Here is a 22,958-nt window from a genome sequence, read left to right as displayed (position 1 = left end):
TACGATGAAACCGCAAGAAAATCGTCTTGAAATTAGTACAATCGTCTTTGCAGAGTGTGATTAATATGAAAAACAACGAATTCAACAAAACGAAAGGAGATTTAAGAACAAAAGACAAGAAAATATACAAACTACTCTCTCTCTCTAATAATGAATGATACATTATTCCTTTCAATGCAGAATATCGCATGTTTTGTGGCAGCAGAATTTACAATGTCAATGACAAAATGAATATTTTTTTTCTTATGAAATATTCATTTAATGCTAACCGAGAACTTTTTTTAAAATTTCTTTAACTAACTTCCTTGCCCAGAGCAGATCAAAAGAAAACGATGGATAAAATTCTGTCATTGAACCTGAACGTGTATCATGATTTCTAGCAGTTGATCATTCATCGATAAATCAAGATATGCATGAAATATATAACTTGAAGCTTTTGTGTTATTTACTGATCATGCATGCACGCAGCTGCGTCGAGTGGCGATTTTTGATCTGAGATTACGATAAAAAGAATCGTCTGCGCACCTTTATACAAAACACTTTTTCAAATATATACATATGGTTATCAAGCATATACTAGTACAATTAACCATTGAATATGAACCACCACGCCGTCATAGTGGATCTGGGCATGCACGCATTTTGAATTTACTGTACGTATAATTATTGTATATAAGAGATACAATATAGCGTTGATATACTTCAACTGTAAACCGTGACGTGATTAGCTGTATATAAATTACCGACCGCTTAGACATTGTTTGTGATTGATGGTCGTTCTGAGTTATCTTTGACTGTCAAAAAAACATATATTACATATGTACACAGTGGCGTAGCCAGCCTGACGATTTTTGTCCCGCTATGTAAATTTCGAGGTATTATTATTATTCATGTCTTTAGAAATCTATTGTTTTCACAGTCACTGGACACCAAAATATTAGCATAGCGGGAAAAATGAAAAAATCGGCAGGCTGGCTACGCTACTGTATGTACATGTAGCTATATTTATTTTTAAATTAAAAAAAATGATTGTAAGTGCCCGCAAGTCGCTATAATTCTGTTCAGTTTTTCGTTCAAGATTATGAGCCGCATCATATCGATATAGACAATAGAAAATTAGAACGTATTTATATTAAGGATTCCTTATTCCTTGTTTGTTTGCAAATGAAGACCAACACATGACTAGCATTTGGGATGAGGTTTAGGCCTACTGTCAGTAATCAAACCTGCATGAGAAAAACCAAATGAATCTCCAAGTACGACAGAACTGAGCTAATATGCGCACATGCGTAAAGGCAATTTCTAATTACATCCTCGCCGCACACGAGGCGAAGAGCGCTCTGTATTTGAGCATGCCACCAGCGCGGAATATCAAGAAGTCTCAAATTTTAAATCATAAATTCGCGTCACAATGGTATTTGTCGTCAATTGCTTTACGTCATGTTTGTCACACATGCTGACGTCAATATCGTCGATGGTCATAGTTCGATCCTCACGCAACTCACAAGTTTTTAAATTTTGCCTCAGGCATGAGTGAGAAGCTAAACCGAATGCTAACAATCCGTTTCTTCCATTCATTATCGTAAGAACCATAGACAGAAGGTGTATAATACCAAAGTTGCAATGTAATTAAGTGCGTCAGAAGGTGCAAGAAATGGGATTTCCGGTTCTGGTTTTTGTAGGAGGATGCCCACGACTTCTTTATTTCCCCTCTTAACATGACTACAGTATTTGGGGCGTGTGACGTCAATGAAGCTATGGACTATGGTCAGTATTGATCATTATCTAATAGAACGTCAAGCTTGGCGCAGTTAACTACAACATTTCATCGTCGAAGAAAATCACTTAAAGGTATGTGCCTGCTGTCTACCTGCGATCTGATAACACAGTGATTTAGCTAGCAAAGATTGATGGCGTTTGTTAACGTTTGTTAATGGAAATTGATACCGCTGTATTTTATTGATCTGTATTTCAATATTCAAATCACTGAGCCAACACAGAAACGTAAATCTGTAGAACAAAACTATATTTTTAAATTGGAAATTTTTAAAGTTGGTGACTTACATCGCAAGTCGCTTCAAATTGATCAGTTCGACTGGCACGGCCAAGTTGCCTGTGCCCAACCTCGTGCCTCTGCCATAATGATAATTGACATCCGAGTGTAGAGAGTTAACTATTCACTAAGTCACTATATCTGTGTTTACACTACAAGCTTGTAGGAATGATCTAGGCCTAGCTTTGGAAAGGACTTGATTTTCATTTGCAAACGCACAGGCGAACTCTTGCTTGCCTCGAAAATTAGTTGGGTCACCGCAGTTCTGATGGGCCTAACGGGTACAATATGAAGCTTTGTAGTCCTCTTTAAACACGGCGGGAAAGTGACATGGCATAATGATTCCGTAAAAAACGTGTATTTCGAGGTATAAGCCCATTATTGAATACGATAAAGGCTATTCCAATACTTCGTATAGCGAAGTCACCATTAGTGAGTTTGGGAAATGATAACGGCAACCGCAATAGCAAAATTTTTCACCAAATATTGTGGTATTCAAAGAAAATACGAGTTAGAATGGACTGCCCCTTCAAGTTTCCTCTTTCTCTGAAACAGTTATTAACTATTATAAATCTATAAATATGGTCGAACACTCCAAACAACATCGAACACATTAACTGCATGTTGCCGCGTTGTCATGCACCGTGAAATTGGTAAGTCACGATGCCGCTTCAGCAACTACGGCAGTGTGCAACGTTGAAGGCCACGTAATTAACATTTTCTGTTTTCTAAAAGGATTAATGCCATTGTTGATAAGGACGTTGCCGTTGCCGTTGTATTTCCCAAACTCACTATTGTATGCTGCTATACGGCATAATTTACATATATGTGCATGTGTGTATTTCCATAAGAATTCTTGCTTCACATCCCCTCCAAGGAGTTCAAGAGCGTGGCACAATGTCGATAATTACTTTAACTGAAACGGTACAGGAGAGTCGTGAATGTAGTGTTAGTTGTGTTTACACGGAAATGACGGAATAAGGACATCCTCTTTGTTTTGCGCGTTTTCACAGCATTTGTAGTTGCCTGGTAGGAGGAACATTTCAATTCTGGATGAAGAATATTTGTAGAGCCATGGTTGTTTTAGACATGTTTTTCTTCATGGTCACGCTACAGTGATGTTGAGAGAGTCACCATGTATAGCAAATAATAATTATCGCATGATAACAACCATGTTCGTGGGATGCTGCAGTTGCACAACATCAGTTTTCGCTCTTGTTTTCATCAACCGACAGAGACGCCGGAACAGGGAGGAAAGCAGCAACAGTTGTACCCTTTCACGAAAATATTTCCCCGTCTCGCATCGTCCGGCGTCCCTGCGGCTACGACCAGCGTTTTTACCCGTTAAATGTCTTCAGTTAACGATATTGAAAGTGAATTATTATTCAACAACTTTTAAAAATATTTCTTCTATAATTAATAAACAGCCCACCAATTACAATTTTATACTTTTTTAATAGGAGATGGGAAAATTTCAGGCCACATCACTTGCACTTGCCATGACGTTTGTTGCTTTATTTTATTATGACTCATGTTCAGCCCGAGGTATTGAAATTAAATCTCCTCGCCTGGACAAAGATAAAGGTCAGTGTCGGGTGTCGACTATATTGTATATAATATTCATTTTTCGTAGTAGAAGTACGTCAACCTTAATGTATGTCACGAAGATAAGTCTTATGAGAAACATGGTCTGAATTTTTGTTGATCATGTTGACAAAACACCTTCATATTAACTATTGGTTATTTCTGTTTCTAGAAATACAAGCCCAAAAAACAGGGAAACTTGCCTTACATAATCCTCATAGCAGACAGAAACGTAAGTATTGATACAGGCCTGACGCAATTTCACAGTACAGTTACAAATGCAATGACTTTTGTTAAAATATATACATTGTAGAAAGCCTAAAAACTGTACATCTTCAATGTTATTCAATTGAACCACCATTCCAACCTGAAATACCAGGTAGCTGTCTGTACGTACTGAAGTACAACAGCGCCGGTCTGGTTGTTTTCCACCGTGTGAAGAAGAGCGCACTAAAAGTACTTCTGAACCCTTGAGCAAAGACTTGAGCTACTACCGCTCAGCAAATTAACAAATAAACTCTACAATTTAGGTGGTCTATTCTCTGGCATCAGCAAAGGATTAACACTTGCATCTTGGAGCAGTTATGGTGCGAGTATGGGTGTCACCGTATACCATGCTATTCGAAGATGTGAAGATTATCGTCCTAAGCCATGTAAACACCCAAGATGTCTTTATTTGACTCCTTGTCCTGATTTTCTCTGTCAAAGTTCTGAAAATAATAAGAATTATGTGGATCAAGAAAAAGTGAAGATGAAGAAACAGTTAGATGAAATAGACGCCTCATTATTGCGAGGTAAATGAATATTGCATGGGAATACAATCTATATTTTGTAATTGATTATGACAGTACCAGTCACCATTTCAGACCGATCGACCGCGCACGTCTTGAATAATATGCAATAAATTATTATAGTCATAAATCATAATTGACGTCAATTTACTACGACCTTTGTTATTTATTCTTATGCGTAGGCTTATAGCGAAGTTCCACGTACAGTATACCAGAAATTCTCAACGTTTTCTTACTGAACATGTTCCTTCTCAATCATCCGGTTTTTTTCAGCCTTCAAATATGAAGTCGACGGAAAATCTGCAAACATTAACAATGAACGAATACTGAATGACATAAATACAATCTATGGGAATGTGGATAGATTCATAAAGGGGATTGAGAGCGTGGACGTTCAGATTTCTGCCAAATTCCAAGAGAGGTCATCTACAATTCAGGTGAGTCTTTCATCGCAGATCTATAGAGAATTTTAAAATGTTAATGTTTTTCCATTTTTTTAGTCATCAATGTTTTTATTATAATGTGTTTTAGACGTCGTATATATATACGATATATATATATATATATATATATATATATATATATATATATATATATACAAACGTTTGTAGAAATAATTGTGCATGTCTTTCGTCGCACAGGCAATGGTAAATGACAAAAGGACAACAGTGGATCAGATTGTATCAAGTCCAACAATCCAAGGGATTTTTGATAAGTGGACGTGGGATGGTACAGGTCGTTTTGTTTTTTCCCTGGCATTGACTATTGGTTATGGAATTTATGTACCGCTGAAAGAAAGATTTGCCGTTAATAAGGTATGAGTGAGAGATTCTCACCAAGATTTTTTTTATCAGAACTACTGCATGTTTGCTAATAATTTTGATCTGCATATTAGCTACACATGCAGAAAGCTATAGTTACTCAGCGAAAAGCCTAATCTATTATACACCCTGCAGATCAGGCAACCTATAGTCCATAGGATATAAGAAAGAGCCAACTTGTAAAAACAGATTGCAAAAATAGACGCAACTTTGAGTCAAAATTGGCCATGCACAACTTGAGGAATATTATTGAAAGTTGGAGTCAGTTCTGCATGTAAGTGACCCATCTTATGTTATGATTGTAGATTTATCAAGAGATGAAGGTTGATTTTGAAAACAAGTTTGTGGGCCAACGAACCGCCGCCAATCCAAACGGTCTTAATCAACCAAGAATCCACAACAAATTCGCGTATGTTCAAGGCTTGTCGACCAAACAGATTCAAGCTCAAATCAAAACTGCTGCAAAAGCGGTACATAAGTCTAACCAAGCAGCCAAAAGTCAAACATTTGTATCGAAATTAATTGGGCCAGTGGTAAATGGGTTATACACAGGTACGAAGTGACTACGAACATCAATGGAAGGAACGTCCATTTCTAGTTTACCATGCAATAGTCATTTGAGTCAGCTGATTTAATTGCCAATCTATATACATCGCAAGCCAGCAGGCTATAAAACATCCGGCATCAGAAATGAATTGCATCCAACAAACGTGGACCAGTGTGAATTAACAGACGTTAAATTCTCTTGTTTTCTAGCTTTGTCTGTGTGGTCTGTTTATAAGCAAATATCTGATTGCCAGAAGATAACAGATGATATGCAAGAAACAGCATTAAATGTAACTGGTACAAGAGACGAAATTGAGAAAATCATCGTTACGGAGGTTAACCCACTATTTCAGGATATTTATGACCAGGTATTGTTGTTAATTATATTTCCAAGACAACTATAATTTACGGAAAGTCCTCCTTTCAACAGTTATTTTGCTCGAAGACATAAGTCATACATTGTCGCGTATAACATGCAAAATATAATAAGATATCGTTTACCGGGCTTTATCTGATTCTGAGCTATACTGTTATTCAATACCTGGCAAAATTCATTGATAAAAAATTGATCGACTAACGTACTATAAGTTGCAGCAGCTAGTTCCTGCATGTGATTCTCGCGTTATCAACCTTTACTTCAATTCACTATGGACTTTGGACACCAATCTGAGTTATTCAATTGATTCAAAAATACATTTTGGTTATTTTAGTCGGTACTGATATACATCAATATACTATTGTCGGTGTTTTTGTAGTGAGACATCACATACTAAAAAGATAAATATGCTTTTACCACTTTCCTTCTATGGCACTAAATAGACCCTTCACTTTCATGCAGACCTGGAAACCAGCACGAGATTTATTAACAAACGAAACAATATTAGACATGTTGGAAGGAATTAAAAACCTCACAACTGAAGCAAATTTTACGGACACCTCCCCTGTTAACGCAATTGAAGCTTTTCTGGCAAACATCAACACAGCAACGACCTCAGGCATCTTATACTTGCAAGAAAAGTTGATAATTGCGTTAGACACAATTGAGAAATGGTTCAGATGTATAGCCGATAAACAACACGCGATAGCAGTTGTAATAAATGACTGCAAGTCAGGTCGAGATACACTCAAAGTACTTTATGATGAAGCAGGTTCGATGTATGATTTAAACACTCAGACATGTGTTGACATGAAGATTGTGCTACATACAACACTAGAAGACCTTGGGAAAATCATCACGGCGACAGCTTTAGAAAAAGGCTGGCATGGAAACTGTCTTCTAAACAATGAAGATTTACTTTACCGTGTTTGTTCGGAGAAAGAAAAGGGATTTGTAAATCCATCTCAAATCGTTGCAAATGTTAACAGAACTGATCTAAGTGAAGATATGGTTTCTAACTTCTTAACACGATGTCCACCACCCAAGATTACACCCAAAAACCAAGCAAGTACATGTCTTTTTTACTGCTTTTATAAAACAACACAACAAATTGCGACCTTTGTTGGACTGAATGAGAATCAAGTTTTGGAAATTATACCATCTTGTGGAATATGCAGTGTAAAGGAGAGCGAGAAGACACAGATATGTTATTCGCATTTCTGCAGCGGAATGACTGCGAGTGACATTGAGATAATGGTTGAAATACCTTTACCGACTGTAATTGATGTTATCAAGAATTGTGTTCAGAAGTGTATTTTGAAGGATTCGGAGAAGCAAGAAGTGTGTCAACAATTGAAGTGTAAAAAATACGACAGCAAGACAATAGCCAGTTCCCTAAAGTTTCCTCTAGCAACCATTGAAGAATTGAAACCGCAATGCGACACCATTGTAAAAGATTGTACAGCAGCAATTGATGATGCAGAAAAGCGCTTCGTTTTCCTTCTACATTGCTCGCATAATTTTTCTGCCGGTCGTATAGTGAAATATGTGGAGCTTTCGTTGCAGGATGTTGAAAGTATTATTAAATCAAAGGTAAGCAAAAAACGTAGTTTTTACGTCTATTTTATTGTAGCTTCTAACTACTATGGGATGTGGCAGTAGTTCACATGCATGATCTATTAATTCGCATAGAATAGAGATAAGACATTAATTTATATCCCCCCTCCCCCTCCCGGGTAGTGTCGCAGCTCCTTGCCCATTTATAGCAGCAACGTTTTAAAACGAGACTATATAATTATTTTTCTTTTCCTCTCTAGACTTGTGACGATTACTTGAAAAATGGCGTTTAAACAGAGTCAATGGTACTTTGAAGGAGAAATTAATTTTGTATCAATATTTGCTAGTTTCGTTATTTTTAGATGCGCGGTATTGTACAAAGAACGACTACTGTGTAAAACTTTTCAATCTTTTTAAATCTTTTTGAGAACAGTTCTTTTTCATATTATATCATATAAAACGTATTCGATAAAGTTGGGATAATACAAATTAAATAAACCAGTGTTTAAGTATTTTGACTATTTTCCATCGTGTTTAAAAAATACAATGGTGTAGAACGTGCTAGTTTTGACGGGAAGGCGGAAATACCCGTACGACATTGTGCATGCGACACTGAAACTCCCTACTATCCCCAGATTACTATGCAATGACCACCTGACAAAGGATTGAGAGAGTGGCGCACGCACGTGATGTGCATATGACAAATGACAATATTGCAACAGGTGACCGAGGATGGGTAAAATCACAGTGGTTCTGTGACTGTGATTGTGAGCGTACAGTTTCTGTCAAACAGGAATAAATTGCGTTCTGCTGGTACCTGTTTTTCACTTTTCACGACATGGGTTCAGCTTCTTATCAATATTTTTGTTGTGTATTCCTTCTTGCCTTATCTATAAACGAAGTATTTGGATATTTTAATCCCAAAGCTCATTTCCCTCGACAGCCCGTATCGACGACAAGCCGGACCGCGAAGAAATCAGAATGTAAATATTGTACATATGAAACCAAGTATTTTGATCAAAAGGTCAGCCATTATTTATGTTGAATAGAATAAATTTGCCAGGAAATGGCTTGTCACGAGCTTATGGAAGTGTCTAAACTAAATTTAATATTCTAATTTCTAAGTATATTGCCTTTGAATTAGTGAACCCGAAAAAACTTTCAATTTTGATTGAAGTTTACACTGAAATAGACGCAGTGTAATTTCATTTTACTCTAATATTGTTATCATTTGTCATATTTGTCATAGATAATTGATTTGTGATTTTAAAACCATGATTAACCATATGGGTGCTTCCAGACATATCCAGTGCTTTGGTTTCCAGGCTCCCAATCTCTGCACACCTTATCACTTGACTGGGTTCACTATTTCACTAATGAGTAAAGTTTGTGTCATGATTGACCTAGGTAGACCATAAAATACTGTAATAATAAGTAGGGTATATCTGAGTGGGTGCATGACAAGCCAAAAAAATGGGGTTCATCTCATTACCAAGAATATTGCATGAGCACTCATAGATTTGTTAATTTTGCAGCTGGACCACTTTAGTTATGAGAGAAAAGAAACATTTAAGCAAAGATATCTTGTAAGTGATAAATACTGGGAACCAGGAGGACCAATATTATTTTATTGTGGCAATGAAGGGGATATCACATGGTTTTGTAATAATACAGTAAGTATATTATGTATTCATTTCACTAGAATAGACCTTATATAGAGTTGAAGTTAGGGTAGAAAACAAGAGTTTAGAGAAGTCACTCTCATTTAGGGTTTCATGTGGGATATTGCTGAGGAATTTAATGCAATGTTAGTTTTTGGTGAACACAGATTCTATGGGGAGTCACTTCCATTTGGTGATACATCATACAAGGTAAAGCAGTTTTTGTCTTTTATCCAATTTGGTATTTAGAACCAAATTATTTGATTATCACTTTCAAGGTTGCTAATAATGCATTTGGTTTCTATAGAGTCCCAGTCATTTGGGATTCTTGTCATCAGAACAGGCCCTTGCTGACTTTGCCACAATGATACAGCATATCAAGGTAATCTAAACAACCTAAACACATTGGAATTACAGCATTACAAATTTACAAACAATTCAGGCAAGGATTGACCAGAAGACCAGGGGCCGGTTGCATAGAGCTACATTTTGGGGCTCCCTAAAGATGTTACATGTAATACGGTTTTAATGGGTACAAATATCAAAAAAATTTTGTGTAGCAAATAAATGACATGAATTGTCAAACAAAGGAAAGCATTAGCTGTACAGTATTTATGGCATGGTTTTCACATGATTATAAATATCTATATGTATATCCGTTTTTAGAAAACACGTGATGGTACAAAGAAAAGTCCTGTAATTGCGTTAGGTGGATCATATGGAGGTAATGTATTCTAGCATTTCTGGGGTCAAGGGGTGAGTGGGGAGAGAGTCTCGTCCTTTTGCAAGAAATGAAAGTTTCTACAGTTAGGCATGTGCCTAAAGGCTAAATATTGCGTTATTGCGCACGTGAACCCAAGCCAAGGTCAGGGAACTTCATGTTTTATTAATATAGAAAAGTCGCATGCAGACTTTGCTTCGTGGAAAAATACTGTACGACACAGTCACAGCTCCCCATAATATATTCGTTTTTTAACAGGCATGTTGGCTGCTTGGTTTAGGATGAAATTTCCAAATGTCATAGCTGGGTTCGTAAAAATTAAAGATCTTTTTTGTGTGGACACAGGTTCAGACTTTTAGTCCTACGAAGTCAACTGACGAAATTAACTGTACGAGGCGAGGCGGCTAAATAACCGCTGTTTTCTATATCGGAAATTCGCGCCGGGATGTATAACTGCTTTTGATTTGTAAATGATACGAATACTGTTCAACCTAAGGCGAGATCTTGCTTGCTAGTGTCAAACATATATATCTTCGTCTTATAACTTCAAATGCATGTTTCACTTTCCAGTGCAATTGCGTCATCAGCTCCAATTCTTCAGTTCCAGAATATCACTCCTTGTGAGGTATGGCAACAATTGACTCGCATTGTTATAAACTAGCTATTGTTGCGCATTGCCATATTGAGGAATTTGTGAAGGTCGGTATACGGGTCACATCTGATAAACTGCATGTGTTGCATATATAGAACAGAGTAATAAATTGTGTTGCAGTGTATGTTCTATTTTTTTAGTTTTCTATATAAATCCCTCTATATATGTTCGGTTAAAAACTCTTGACGAGTAAGCATTAGAAACGATCGCATGCCACTGAATTAAGGATGAAAACATTTTATATCGTAGCACCACAAAGTTCTACGGCTGTAAGTCATGTTCAATAATAACTTTTTTTAGACTTTTTATAAAATTGTTTCGGATGATTTTGCAAGAGAGGGTGAAACATGTTTTAACTTGATTAAGAAATCTTGGAGTATCGTTTTTGATGATGGTGAATCAAGTAAGCTTTCGATATTTCAATCTACAAAATTATCTAGTTTTTGCTCTCTTTGCTGCTGTTCGAAATTGCTATTCTCTTTCAATTGTATTGACCCGCATATAAGGATGCATTGAGTGGTGACGTGAAATCTACATTTATCCCCCATCCATGGTCACACTCATACGCGCTTGCAAGTCATTTTCTTCATTTAGGTATTTAAGTATATAAAGTTAAGTTAGTCATTCCTTACTCTTTCAATGTTTACCAAGTTTTGGGTTTATAAAATGTGTCAACCTTTGTTGCTGAATTACATGTATAAATATGCTGCAGTAAAATGTGAATGTTTGCATTTCCTGGTTTGTTTTGCGAAAGCGAGGCTCTCAGGATCCGGACGTTTTTGTGGCAGAATTATCAAGGAGAGCAGCGTGTATTTATTGTTAGGACCTAGTCGTATGTTTTAAAATAGGGGTAATATTCCAAATTAGACCACGCAAGGTTTATACGTTTTCTCTTTTTCAGGCTCCGGTAGAGAAAAGTTGAGCGATATTTTTAACTTGTGCAAACCATTAAAAACCCAGAAGGATGTTTATAAATTTCGTGATTGGTTGAGCGAGACGTGGGTGAACTTAGCCATGGGTAAGCTATTATTAACTGAAGAATTAATATGTCAGGTATATGCACACACCCAGGTGATAGTCGATTTATGTCTTATAAACATCGGCTTACTTATATCATATGGAAAAATTGTATCTCTAAATGTGGGATGAGTTAGGGTTTACAAGTACAACAAATTATCCATTACGTTTTATTTCTATTATAGTTAACTATCCATACCCAGCCTCCTTCCTTGAACCACTTCCAGCTTGGCCTATTAAGGTAACTCTGTCATCATTAAGACATTATATTAAATTTAAAAACCACATTTACCACATATGGTAAAAACCATATTCAACGTCGGAGATTGCAACGACAGAGTTGACACAAGACACGCACTGACGTCTTAACTAAGCATGCATAATCATATTGAGAAATTATGCATCTATTTTAGATAAAATAAACTTACAGTTTATTCTTTACAATCTAGTATAGCTACAATAGTCTATTTAATTGTTCTATGTACTTAGGCTGTTTGCAAAAAACTAACAGATGATAAACTCACGGGGGACGCATTACTAAAAGCAGTGTTCGATGCTGTTTCTGTTTACTACAATTACACCGGTGGCGCCAAGTGTTTTGATATTGAACAACAAGCTACTAAAGATTTGGGAGATAAAGGATGGAGTTTTCAAGTATGTATTAATTCATCTCTTTGTTTTTTCCCAAAATAGGGCATTCTTTATTTAAAAAATTTTAGCTCTAGTTGTTTTTCCTGCATTTCTCGTTCTTTTGTCTATAATTATGATTCCTATTTCAAGGCTTGTACTGAGATGGTTATGCCACTTTGTGCTGATGGAAAAGACGACATGTTTTATCCTTTCAAAGTAAGAAAATTTTCTGCATTCTATTTTAATTAAAGTTAATATATTGTACACAATCTATGGTCTATGGATGGAAAGAATATCTGTCGAACAATGTTTATAAAAAGGAGTACAAACCGGAGGAATGAACTGCCTCATGAAATACAACATCACAGCAAGCAAAGGCCTTATCTTATGAAAAGTAAAAAATTTTAGTTTCGAAATGTTGTAAAACGTAATAATTGTCAGTAGCGGTGGCTTAGATGCAAATGCCGCCTACGTAAATGTTCTCCTTAGAGGTTAAAAAGTCCTAGAATAATTAGTATACCGTGTTTTGTAGTGGGATTTTTCAGCTTATGCCAAAGGATGCGACCAGTGGTGGGGTGTGATGCCAAGACAATTTTGGGCTGAAGTACAATATGGTGGAAGGAAGATCTCGTCCCACAGTAATATTGTTTTCAGGTACAAATGATTTTCAAACCTAAAAAATGGATAACTGCTATTTTGAGCATGGTCTTTATAAGACTAATTACTTCTCACTGTGCGGGGAGATATGGGTTGCTGCAACCCAGGTTTTGGGAATGTGTTTGGTTAAAGCGAAGTTGGTCGCTATCTCCTCACGAGTGTAGGTAAAAAGTTTAGGTATAATTTTGGTGAACTTGCTTAGTTGTTTTCGATATTCAGACATGTTTTCTCACTGGTCTTTCGGGCCTTTTTTCGGCACATTTCTTTCAAAGTACTACTCTAGCGACGCATGTTAGTCCGTGAAACGTGGATGTTACACCACCTCCCCACCCCCAGATAGTCACGTATCACCCTGCTTTTTATGAAGGTGTAGACTTGTAGTTATGGAAAGTTCAGTGTTGAACGTTGTGAATAAAAATGCATAATTTAGTAACTAGATCCAGGATATTCATGAGGCAAAAGAGGATTTTTTTCCATGTTGACTGAAACATTGCGGCCACCAGAGTGTTTCGGCCACTGCGGAGCTGTTCACTATTATAAAGTATGAGATTGTACTGCTTACACTCTATCTGCGTTTGCAGAAAAAGTTTGGTAGAATGATAAAGTCTAGCATGAATTGGCTTCTTTATTTTATTACAGCAACGGTGATCTAGATCCTTGGTCTGGTGGAGGAGTGACTAAAAGTATCTCAGAATCATTAGTTGCTGTTATGATTAAAGGTGGTGCTCATCATCTTGATTTACGTCACAAAAATAAGGATGATCCTCAGTCTGTGATTGATGCCAGGAACCTAGAGAAGAAATATATGAAAAAATGGATTGTACAGTGGAAGAAAACAAAATCCAATACAATTGTTAGAGCATAGTTGATATATATTCCTCCCTCCAATTATTAAAGGTAGAATTTAAATTACTTGGGTAACAAGATTAGGTAAAATTTGTAGCTTTAAATTTGACTACCGATGAGGTTCATTTTATTGTAATTACATGGGCAAAATCTTTTAAATTGCAGTTGACCTGCAGAATTTTAATAGTAGAAATGAGTTTTTTCTTTTTAAAATTTTTGATAGTAAATTAGAAGTAGAAAGAAGCATTGATAAAGCCTGATACGGTACCATGCAATTTCCAAACCACTAAAGAACAATTGTATGCAGTTTTCTATAGTGAGGTACTGAGGGTTGTTTGTTGTAAAACATCAACAAATTTTACATTATATTAGTGGCTATGAGAGATTAATACATCCTCTTCAAACATCCTCACTTTTTGCCACCCATCAAATAAATGCAATCTTTTGTTTTTTGAATCTTGATAAGTGCAACCATTTTTAAAAAATGTCCAACATTCATGCAAGATGAGTTGCCACTTGCCAGGCTTACATCAAAAGATGTGAAGTTATTAGAAGATGCTAAAACACTGCTCCGGCTTGGTTATATTGGAACACATCAAATAATACCAGCTGAAGCATTGAAAAATTTATTTAAATTGCTTATCAAGAGAACTAAGATAAATAATGTTATAAGGCATAACTGTATGTATATAAGTACATATTTTAATAGCTAGTCAGAATCTTCGTCAGAGTCACCTCCACCACGTATAATCTTTTTTTGTTGTTGAAATAACTTCTTCGTGGAGTTTTGATTGTTCTTTGGGTCAGGTGGTTGACTAATGTCCCCATTATAGTCAATCACACCAGCACAAGCAATTCGCCACTCTAACATTTCACAAGGAAAATCGTCACTGCCTCCAAGATCATCGAAGCCAACAATAAAATCAACAGTTTTTGAATCTTTAATAAGGGCAATTGTCGGCAAAACCACAACTCGAAGACGCTTCACAAGAAACGGACTCTTTTCAGCATCAATTTTTATAAATTTTGCCTCGATATGCTTAGGAGCCAGCGTAGTAAGATGTTTATCTACAATTTTGCACCTCCATGTACTTTCGCGATAAAAATGACAGATCACCTTATCACTTTCTTTACAAACAGCGAAGAAATCTTTTTCATCGGCAATTTCCCTGTATTCACCATGACCTTTTCTTCGGAGTTCTTGTTTTAACACTTGTTGCTTTTTAAGCTGTTGAAGACGTCTTTCTCGAACTACATCGATGTCGTCTTCTTTTAGGTTTTCAAGCCGGTTTAATTCTGAATCTATCTGCTCTTCTACAATGCTTGCAGCTTCTAAAACTTTTTGTTCTATCAGAGATTCAATGTTGCCTTGAGCAGCCATTTTGAAACTGTCGAAATACAAAATCACTCGCATTGTTCTGTCACCTAGCGACAAAATGTCTTCATGGGCCGGGAGGGTGGAGAAGTTTAAGGAGACGTTTTCAAATTTTCCGGCATCGTGTGGACGGGGCCTTGAACTTCTCACGAAACAAAAACCTGAAAATTTTGTGTAGTATTGTACGTATAATAAATTACCTTAATGTTTCAAATAGTTCGATATAAGCAACAGCATTTGAACTATACTACCAGTAAATCCTTCGTTGTTTGTTGTGAGGAGAGGAGGCACTGGAGTTTGCTAGGGAGGGGGGAGCGAGGTAATGTTTGTGTCTACTTCCGTCAGTCACTGACTTCCGTTCGAAGGTTTTAAGCGCGTATAAACAAAATATCGCGGGAAACCTAAAGTGTATTTTTATTGATAGGTAATAGCTATGGATTTATTGCTTCATTTGCTTGTAATATTATTTTCAAAGGCTTTATTTAATAAATGTTCTCTCTGTGTAGCATAAATGAATTTAGTCAATCCTAACCCAAGAAATCAATGTTAATATCATTGATCAACGTCTTTCACAGTATTGCTCAAGCCTTCATGGTCATGGAAGAAAACTGGAGGTTGTGTACGTATACATTTCTTACTTTATTTTAAATTACATGCCTTTTCATGAAATATAACTGTAAATTAATATAACTTGCAGGAAAACTGGTCTACTTCTTAGATATAAATGTAGAAAAATAAATTACGAAGTTATCACCCACCTTGGAAGTTGGAACATCAATTATTTTCATTGATGTATTCACTATTCATATTTTTATTTTTTTACATTAACTAATATCTTCCGTAATTAGTATTTCATTGTATTGCAATATTATATTTATTATATTTAAAGGTTCACACTTATTTAATAGATGACTGAGTCTGACATTTAACAAACTATGTGGACAGAAATAGTGAACAGAAATAGTAAACACCAATAGTAACCAAACGATAATATATTCTGACTGAGATCAACTAGTCAAACTGGTGTATTGGTTTTATGGTAAGGTTTTAGGATTGTAGCGCTACTGCAACACAGATTTACCAGTTTTGTATAAAGTAAAATGCATTTTCATTGAAGATTAAACATTTTACTTTGCTTGAGGTAGTTTTTTCGTAAAATAATTCCTCATCGTAACTCAACTCCCAGCGGTGTGTGAACTAATCATTTATTCGCTCTACGCTTGCGTCAACTGACAGGCTACTTGCTTGCCTTTGGATCATGGTTTTGCTAGACGCAAAGCTATTGGAGATCAGTATTTTTCCTTTCTTGCACGAAACTGATGAACACCCGGTCTTCAACTGCTAGTAAAAAATGTCCGTAAGTGGTAGTATTTATTTTTTGTGGCAGAATTTTATGACGCCAGCGAAATGCAGAAATCAAAAGCGACTCCACCTCTGCTTCGAAACAGAAATAATACATGACAAATTTTTATAGTCTTTTATTTTATTTCCTAGCTTTCAACGTACTCTTTAGAGCTTCTACTGTCAATTAAATGATTTTATTAGTGATAATAGGAAATAAAATAGCTAAGAATATGGCCAAAAACAAACTGATTGCATGCATCGAAATCTGAAAGGCTTGTGAGTTTGTTGTCTTTTACAAACCCATTTTGAATAAGCTATATTTTGTTATTATCTTTCAGGATGACCGTAGATTGTTCCTCCCAACGTCCAGAAAATCATTCCATCGTGTCTGGTCGTCAAGCAAAGCAGAAAGATGCCAAGGGCAAAGAGATCTCGAAGGTTGAAAATGATTCAAAGAGGAAGCCTCGTGTAGACGGTGTTGACGAAGGTGAACCGAAAAAAAAGATTGCACGACAGGATAAAAACTTTGATGGTAAAGATTTGTCTTGTGGAGTTATTACACGAAGTAATTTAAGACCAGGAAAACGAACAAGGACTCAAACTCCAGAAAGATCGCCTAGCGTAACACCAGGTATGATACTGGAGTTCACTTCTGTCTGTATAGTAATTTCACAAGCGCCATGTTGAATTTGGAGTGGAATGCAAGAGGGGTTAAAGTATTAACTTGTGAAGTCCATGCTAAAGTATATCCAGCACCTTGTTAGTGGCAGGATTTTTCTTAACATTTTTCACCAATACTTGTTTAAACCCAAATGAACTGCACTTGCATTAATGACAATGTCATCTTTAATAAATTGAGATGTGCAATCAATCATTTTCTATTGGTAACAGGATTATGGGGCATTCTGCTTTCTTCGTACTGACCGTTTCATTCTGTATTTCTGTATTTTCATACTGCATTCCCTATACTGCCCTTTCGCATACTTCCTGCCCTATATATGCTTGTTACTGCCCGATTCATAATATATGTTGCATATTGTTTCATATTGTGTGTTCATACTACATTTCTGGTGCTGTATGTCTTAATTATACTTCCTGTATCATACTGTATGCTTGGCATTGCTTCATTCATAAAACATGTTGCATGTTTCATATTGTGCATTCATACTAAACTTCCTATCTTATACTGTATGCTTGTTACTGTGAGATTCATATTGCATGTCTCATGTTGCACTGTGACAAACTACATAGTAACACAAACTTCTACTTGTACATGGACAAAAATCATCAGTTTTGATGGAAGTTGTTAAAAATAGGAGTAAACAATGTTGTGAACAGTACTGTTACATTGTTGAACCTTGTTGAACCATCAATACTGTTGTGTTAACAATATTGTGTTAACATTGATGATTCAACAAGGTTCAACAACATTGTTAACAATATACTGTTATGGGATGCAACTGGCAAGATTGTCCCCTCTTGCACTATTTCCTTGTACTTCATGTATTATATGGTCAGACTTGTTCTTCTGGTCTCATGCTGATTCATATTGCCTTTCTCATACATTCCAGTCTTGTATGGCATGTCTTATACTACCAATCTCATACTGCCTGTCTCATACTACCTGTCTCATACTACCTATTGTATGCAGGGTGTGTTTTATTTCCTGTCTCATACTGTTAACTGTTTGCCTAATACTGTCTCTCTCATACTTTTTTTACTGTCTTTCTCAAGCTGTTTTTTACTGTCTTTTTCATATACTGTCTGCCTTGTACTGCATATCTCATATTGCCTGTCTGCACTGCCTGTCTCAACTTGCCTGTCTCATACTGCATTATCATACTGGCTCTTATATCAGTGCACTCTTCATTGACAATAATTTGCATGTTACTTTTAGAATCTTCTAAATCAGGAAACAAACAATTGGAAACTGGCTGTACTCGTAAAAAGCGGCAATGGGAGTCCTGGGCTTCAAAAGAAAAAGATTGTTTCTTTGAAGCATTGATTGAACACAGCAAAGATTTTGATAAAATTCAAACCTATCTTAAAAAACGTCGTGGTGATTTATCAGCTGCCGTTAGAAATAAAGATCAAGTACGTCATTTTTATTATAGAACTTTGAATAAAATTTCAAAGTATATTCCTGAACCTCAAGATCCATCTGACGCGAAGAAAACTCATCACGAAGTTCGTAGTTTGATCTGTTATGGTGAATTGCGTAAAAAATTTCGTAGTTGGAAAGAAAAAGATGGCAAGAAGCTTACAGAGTTGATTTCATCAGGAAAAACAACGATTAGGTATCATGGCAGAAATGTTAATATCCGTGCTCCCACGTGTCGAGTTTTGAAGAAACTGAATACTAACGCAACAGAGGATCAGGAACAAGTTCCGCAAAAAATTATGATCGAACTAGTACCACGTGATAATCAAACTTGGAGTATGGTTCAAAGCTTAGCCCATAACCCTCGATTGCGGACCGTTGTTTCCGCCCGAAAAACTTTGTCCAGTCTCATGTCATTTTTACTTTGCAAGTGGAAGCTACAAGATAACATTGATATTTCATTATCAGCCCATGTTAACCAGTCGTGTTCTAAGAATGTTGCAAGTAAAACAAATAATAGCGAAGCAATCCCCAAAGGAAAACAAGGCAATGAAGCTAATGAAGTGTCTTCGAATACTGATGAAGTTTCTCGATCAACTGAAACATCTAAGGATAAAGTCTGCAAGGCATCTGGGAAGTCTGACGTCGTCATATCGTCTGTCAAAACCACCAGTAACAGCCCACCACAAACTGAAAATGTGGCAGATGCAAAGCATAATGGCGAAGATAAACACGACGCTCTTAATCAGGAAACATGGAGTAGATCAAACAGTGGCAGTCTAATGATTGCTGACATCTATCGTAAAATGAACAATCCCCGAAAGATATTGTTAGGCTACAGTATGTGTCAATGTGAACCTAAGAAAGAAACAAATTATGCTTTAGAGCAATTAGTGAAGCTTGCCACAGGAGAATATCGTTTTAACAACAAAAAGGAAACTGTAAACATGGCATCATCTAAACCAAAAGACACCACTGTGATTGAAAGCAAAGCAACAAAGGTCAGTAAACCAAGGTCGACGGCTAAAACTCAGAAACCACTCGCTCCAAAACCACCGCAAGAAGTGATCATTCCAACTGTTGTAAGTCCAATTATTAATCAAGTTTCAACGAACTCTTCATCAAAGTCTGGCAATCATCGTGCTTTTAGTTTCACTCCTATCAACTCATTTCAACGTCCTTCGCCGATTTTGCCAAAATCAAGGAAGAGACAATCATCTCGTGTTGTTATTCAAAGGACGTTATTACCACGACCATATGCTCCTGTTGTGGGTCCGTCTGCTAAAACCATATCTCCCCTACCATCTGTGCCTTCTCCAACAGGACTGGTAAATCAGAATTGTTTAACAAATCCAGGTAAAGTACATGCATTTACCGTATTACTTCTTTTTTCGCAGTTAAATAGAAGTTTTTAAATTGGTTGTTTTCAATTTATGCCGCTTTTACAGACGACTGAAAGCTTTGCAGCAATATATATATATGGCTACGGTGACGAACCTTTAAACTAAAAATAAGACTATAGTCGCCAATTTATTTTTACAAACTCAATATTAAAAATGGACAAAAATACCGTAATGTTAAACGCCCCGCTATGAATATTCTTGTGGTGCCACTCTGGTGGTGCCACCAATCGGCATGCTGAAAAATTTGCTCCCACGATGGTCAAGCTATTTTTTCATTTTACCCTGTTGTGTTGGTAACTCAAAGTAGTACCATTAAACTATGAATTCACCTATGTTCTTGCACTATCATTGTCTTTATGAATATTTACAGAGGTGAAAAATAAACCACGAAGAATTCTTCCAAAAGAAACCAATATTTCCAATGGAGAATCATGTTCCAGTGCAGCCACAATATCCTCTACTGAGCATCTGTCTGTCGACTCCTTGATTAAACTTGCTATGGGCCAAGATATACCCGAAAATTTAGAAAGCTTAATTTTACCGAACTCGTTAAATCTTGATAAGAGTTCGTCAGACATAAGTCATGTTCGTACCGAGGAAATTGACCGTGGGGTAGCTTCAGGACATGCTCAGAAAACTGTTAAAGATGTTCAAAACTTGAACGACGCCATTAAACATCTTGAGTGTACAAAGCAAGATCATGTTCAACCAACCGACGACTTGCTCGATAACTTGAAGTCTTCTGAGGATGAAGATCCGCTCACATTTTTGTCTCCTTCGCATTTATCAAATTTTCCGCCAGAGGGTTGGTTAAATGAAGAGGTATGTTGAATCAACTCGCATCATTGCACAGTATTAAATTTATATGGACTAGAAATACATGCATATGCAGCATGCCCTCGCTATTTTAAACGAAGAAAAACATTTTCTGAGCTAGCCAGACCTTACCCTCTATATGGATTAGTTTCGTAAATAAGCCCTGTGGGGCAATAGTTTGTAAATATAAAAATGCTTAGCTGGATTTCAATCACGCAGACATTGACAGCTCATATTTGTTTCCTTATTGAGTTTGTTGCCAAGTAACTGCAAGTAAAAAACATTTATAAGCATATAGAATATAAAAAGTAAAAGTATAATTAGATTAACCTTCTAAATCTTTTTCTACTATTTCAGAGTACTGATTTTTCGCTTGGTACACTTTTCTGTAAGTTGATTCAATTTTTTCTGGAGCATTATTAATCTTTTTGTCGAGAATAGTCTCTAAGTCTTAATGTCTTGTATTTTTTAGCCCAGTTGGAAACCTCACCTGTAAAACAAAAGCCAAGCAGTGTTCTTGTGAGTGAATTAATCATACATTCTATTAAAATAACGGCTAAAAGCGTAAGCAAATATTTACAGTAAATGCACGTATTTCGTACTAAAAGTAAATATCATGTTTTCTCCAGGATACTCCTAAAAAGGCTGGAGCTGCAAGTGATTCTGACTCGAAATACAATCAGGTGTGTAATCTTCACTGTGTTATTGTTCACTGCGAACCTTGTCTGCAGACCGCGATGTTGTTATGTAGGTACAGAGTTCATGGCACCAGTCTGTTTGAAAGTTGATTGCACCCTAATTTCACATGTATATATAGTGGTTTTCTTTGATAAGGGTAGTTATTTGGTTAGGCTGCACGTCTTTGGAGAATATTCAAAGAGTCGAATTATTCAAAACCTTATAGGAATGTCAGAGTATCATGGTACCTGGCATTAACCTAGATTAGAAATTGTGACACATCTCCAGTGTAAGCGGGTTAATTGTAAATGTTAACTGTAATTATTCGCATTAAACATCTTCACTAGCTAAATATATAACTTGTTTTAGGCTGCTCCAATGTTCTGCGATATAATGGATGAAAATAGCGTAGATTATGTGAAGAAATTTCGTGATCTGGCCAAAAAGATGGGAAATGATCACGAATCGAGTTCTTCGGATAATGTTGACTCGTTACCTTCTAGTACAATCAGTTTCAAATCGCTTCTATCAGAATCTTCGAAGTAAGTGCTCGTACATGAATAGTTATAGTGTTTTTATTATCCATGGTATTACAAATTATGCTGGGCATATGAAAAGAATCTCTTGGCGTCTGACTCGTCGAGTACTGTCGATTACGTCCAGAGCCTTACAGAGGAGTTTAGGGGCCTGGAGTGGAAGCTGATTTCTCTCTTTAAGCCAGTAGGGTCTGGGAGAAATTGCCTTACACAGCTTAGGTGCATGCAAAATTACTAAAATAAAAACAGATGTAGCATGACTTCACATTTAATTCTGAATGGGGCACGGGCCCAGGCTCCATCATCCTCGGTTAACAAAAATGATACAAAACTAAAGATTAAAGACTCGTTGAAAACCACTTAACAAATGTGATACACAGGCTTCACGTGTTTTACAGTTTGTCTCTTTGTTCTTAATATTTTAGAGATTAATTATAGAAAAAGTTGACATGATGTCGCTGCACAAGATGCTGGATATTGTAAGATATATTTAACTTATAATATAGTTATATGACTAATAAGGAGTTTTGTTTAATTACTGATCACATGTTTTCTTGATATGTGCCTTTGACTTTAGGCGGACTTTTGTTGTAATTGTAAATAATATATATAATTTTATCAGAGCTAAAAACATATATGATACAAAATGCAAACCATTAAATATTAGGTTATAGCGTAATAATGCACCCTGTTGTATTGCGTTAACTATCTATACCACTTCTGTACACGAGTAAGACGTCACATTTTAATTGGGTTGTTCTTGAAATTTTGAACTGTGAACTACTTTTAACGG

General features: G+C 36.3%; 4 protein-coding genes across 7 annotated transcripts; 3 read left to right on the top strand and 1 right to left on the bottom strand.

Annotated features, from left to right (window-relative positions):
* Nucleotides 1–1,761: 1,761 nt before the first annotated feature.
* LOC114521592 lies at nt 1,762–8,224 on the top strand. Of its 2 annotated transcripts, XM_028542076.1 has the most exons (10): nt 1,762–1,851; nt 3,514–3,637; nt 3,810–3,869; nt 4,168–4,431; nt 4,702–4,865; nt 5,070–5,243; nt 5,555–5,801; nt 6,006–6,163; nt 6,634–7,764; nt 7,989–8,224. In XM_028542076.1, exons 2-10 carry the CDS (start codon nt 3,517–3,519, stop codon nt 8,019–8,021), a joined length of 2,352 nt encoding a protein of 783 aa, XP_028397877.1. In that variant the 5' UTR covers nt 1,762–1,851; nt 3,514–3,516; the 3' UTR covers nt 8,022–8,224. The 2 variants fall into 2 exon arrangements, with proteins under 2 accessions (XP_028397877.1, XP_028397879.1); XM_028542078.1 differs by lacking the exon at nt 1,762–1,851 and having other exon boundaries at nt 2,644–3,637.
* Nucleotides 8,225–8,392: 168 nt separating this feature from the next.
* Nucleotides 8,393–14,386, top strand: LOC114521583 (lysosomal Pro-X carboxypeptidase-like). 2 transcript variants are annotated; one of them, XM_028542066.1, is made up of 14 exons: nt 8,393–8,752; nt 9,264–9,401; nt 9,498–9,599; nt 9,697–9,771; nt 10,056–10,113; nt 10,369–10,417; nt 10,681–10,735; nt 11,063–11,165; nt 11,664–11,780; nt 11,965–12,020; nt 12,269–12,433; nt 12,560–12,625; nt 12,942–13,063; nt 13,706–14,386. In XM_028542066.1, exons 1-14 carry the CDS (start codon nt 8,567–8,569, stop codon nt 13,929–13,931), a joined length of 1,518 nt encoding a protein of 505 aa, XP_028397867.1. In that variant the 5' UTR covers nt 8,393–8,566; the 3' UTR covers nt 13,932–14,386. The 2 variants fall into 2 exon arrangements, with proteins under 2 accessions (XP_028397867.1, XP_028397868.1); XM_028542067.1 differs by lacking the exon at nt 8,393–8,752 and adding an exon at nt 9,075–9,135.
* Nucleotides 14,387–14,529: 143 nt separating this feature from the next.
* Nucleotides 14,530–15,310, bottom strand: LOC114521488 (thioredoxin domain-containing protein 9-like). Its single transcript, XM_028541956.1, has one exon. The coding sequence runs from the start codon at nt 15,291–15,293 to the stop codon at nt 14,622–14,624; it is 672 nt and encodes a 223-aa protein (XP_028397757.1). The 5' UTR covers nt 15,294–15,310; the 3' UTR covers nt 14,530–14,621.
* Nucleotides 15,311–15,650: 340 nt separating this feature from the next.
* Nucleotides 15,651–22,602, top strand: LOC114521554. 2 transcript variants are annotated; one of them, XM_028542019.1, is made up of 10 exons: nt 15,651–15,711; nt 15,794–15,906; nt 16,970–17,262; nt 18,529–20,088; nt 20,506–20,957; nt 21,309–21,339; nt 21,424–21,470; nt 21,581–21,634; nt 21,999–22,171; nt 22,591–22,602. In XM_028542019.1, exons 3-10 carry the CDS (start codon nt 16,971–16,973, stop codon nt 22,595–22,597), a joined length of 2,616 nt encoding a protein of 871 aa, XP_028397820.1. In that variant the 5' UTR covers nt 15,651–15,711; nt 15,794–15,906; nt 16,970; the 3' UTR covers nt 22,598–22,602. The 2 variants fall into 2 exon arrangements, with proteins under 2 accessions (XP_028397820.1, XP_028397819.1); XM_028542018.1 differs by lacking the exons at nt 15,651–15,711; nt 15,794–15,906 and adding an exon at nt 16,492–16,644.
* Nucleotides 22,603–22,958: the final 356 nt, after the last annotated feature.

This window comes from Dendronephthya gigantea, unplaced genomic scaffold (assembly GCF_004324835.1).
Source record: "Dendronephthya gigantea isolate DGI-Jeju-01 unplaced genomic scaffold, DenGig_1.0 000020F, whole genome shotgun sequence".
Taxonomy (NCBI): domain Eukaryota; kingdom Metazoa; phylum Cnidaria; class Anthozoa; order Malacalcyonacea; family Nephtheidae; genus Dendronephthya; species Dendronephthya gigantea.
The sequence above is the reverse complement of the archived record's forward strand: the minus strand, read 5'-3'. Positions and strand labels throughout refer to the sequence as shown.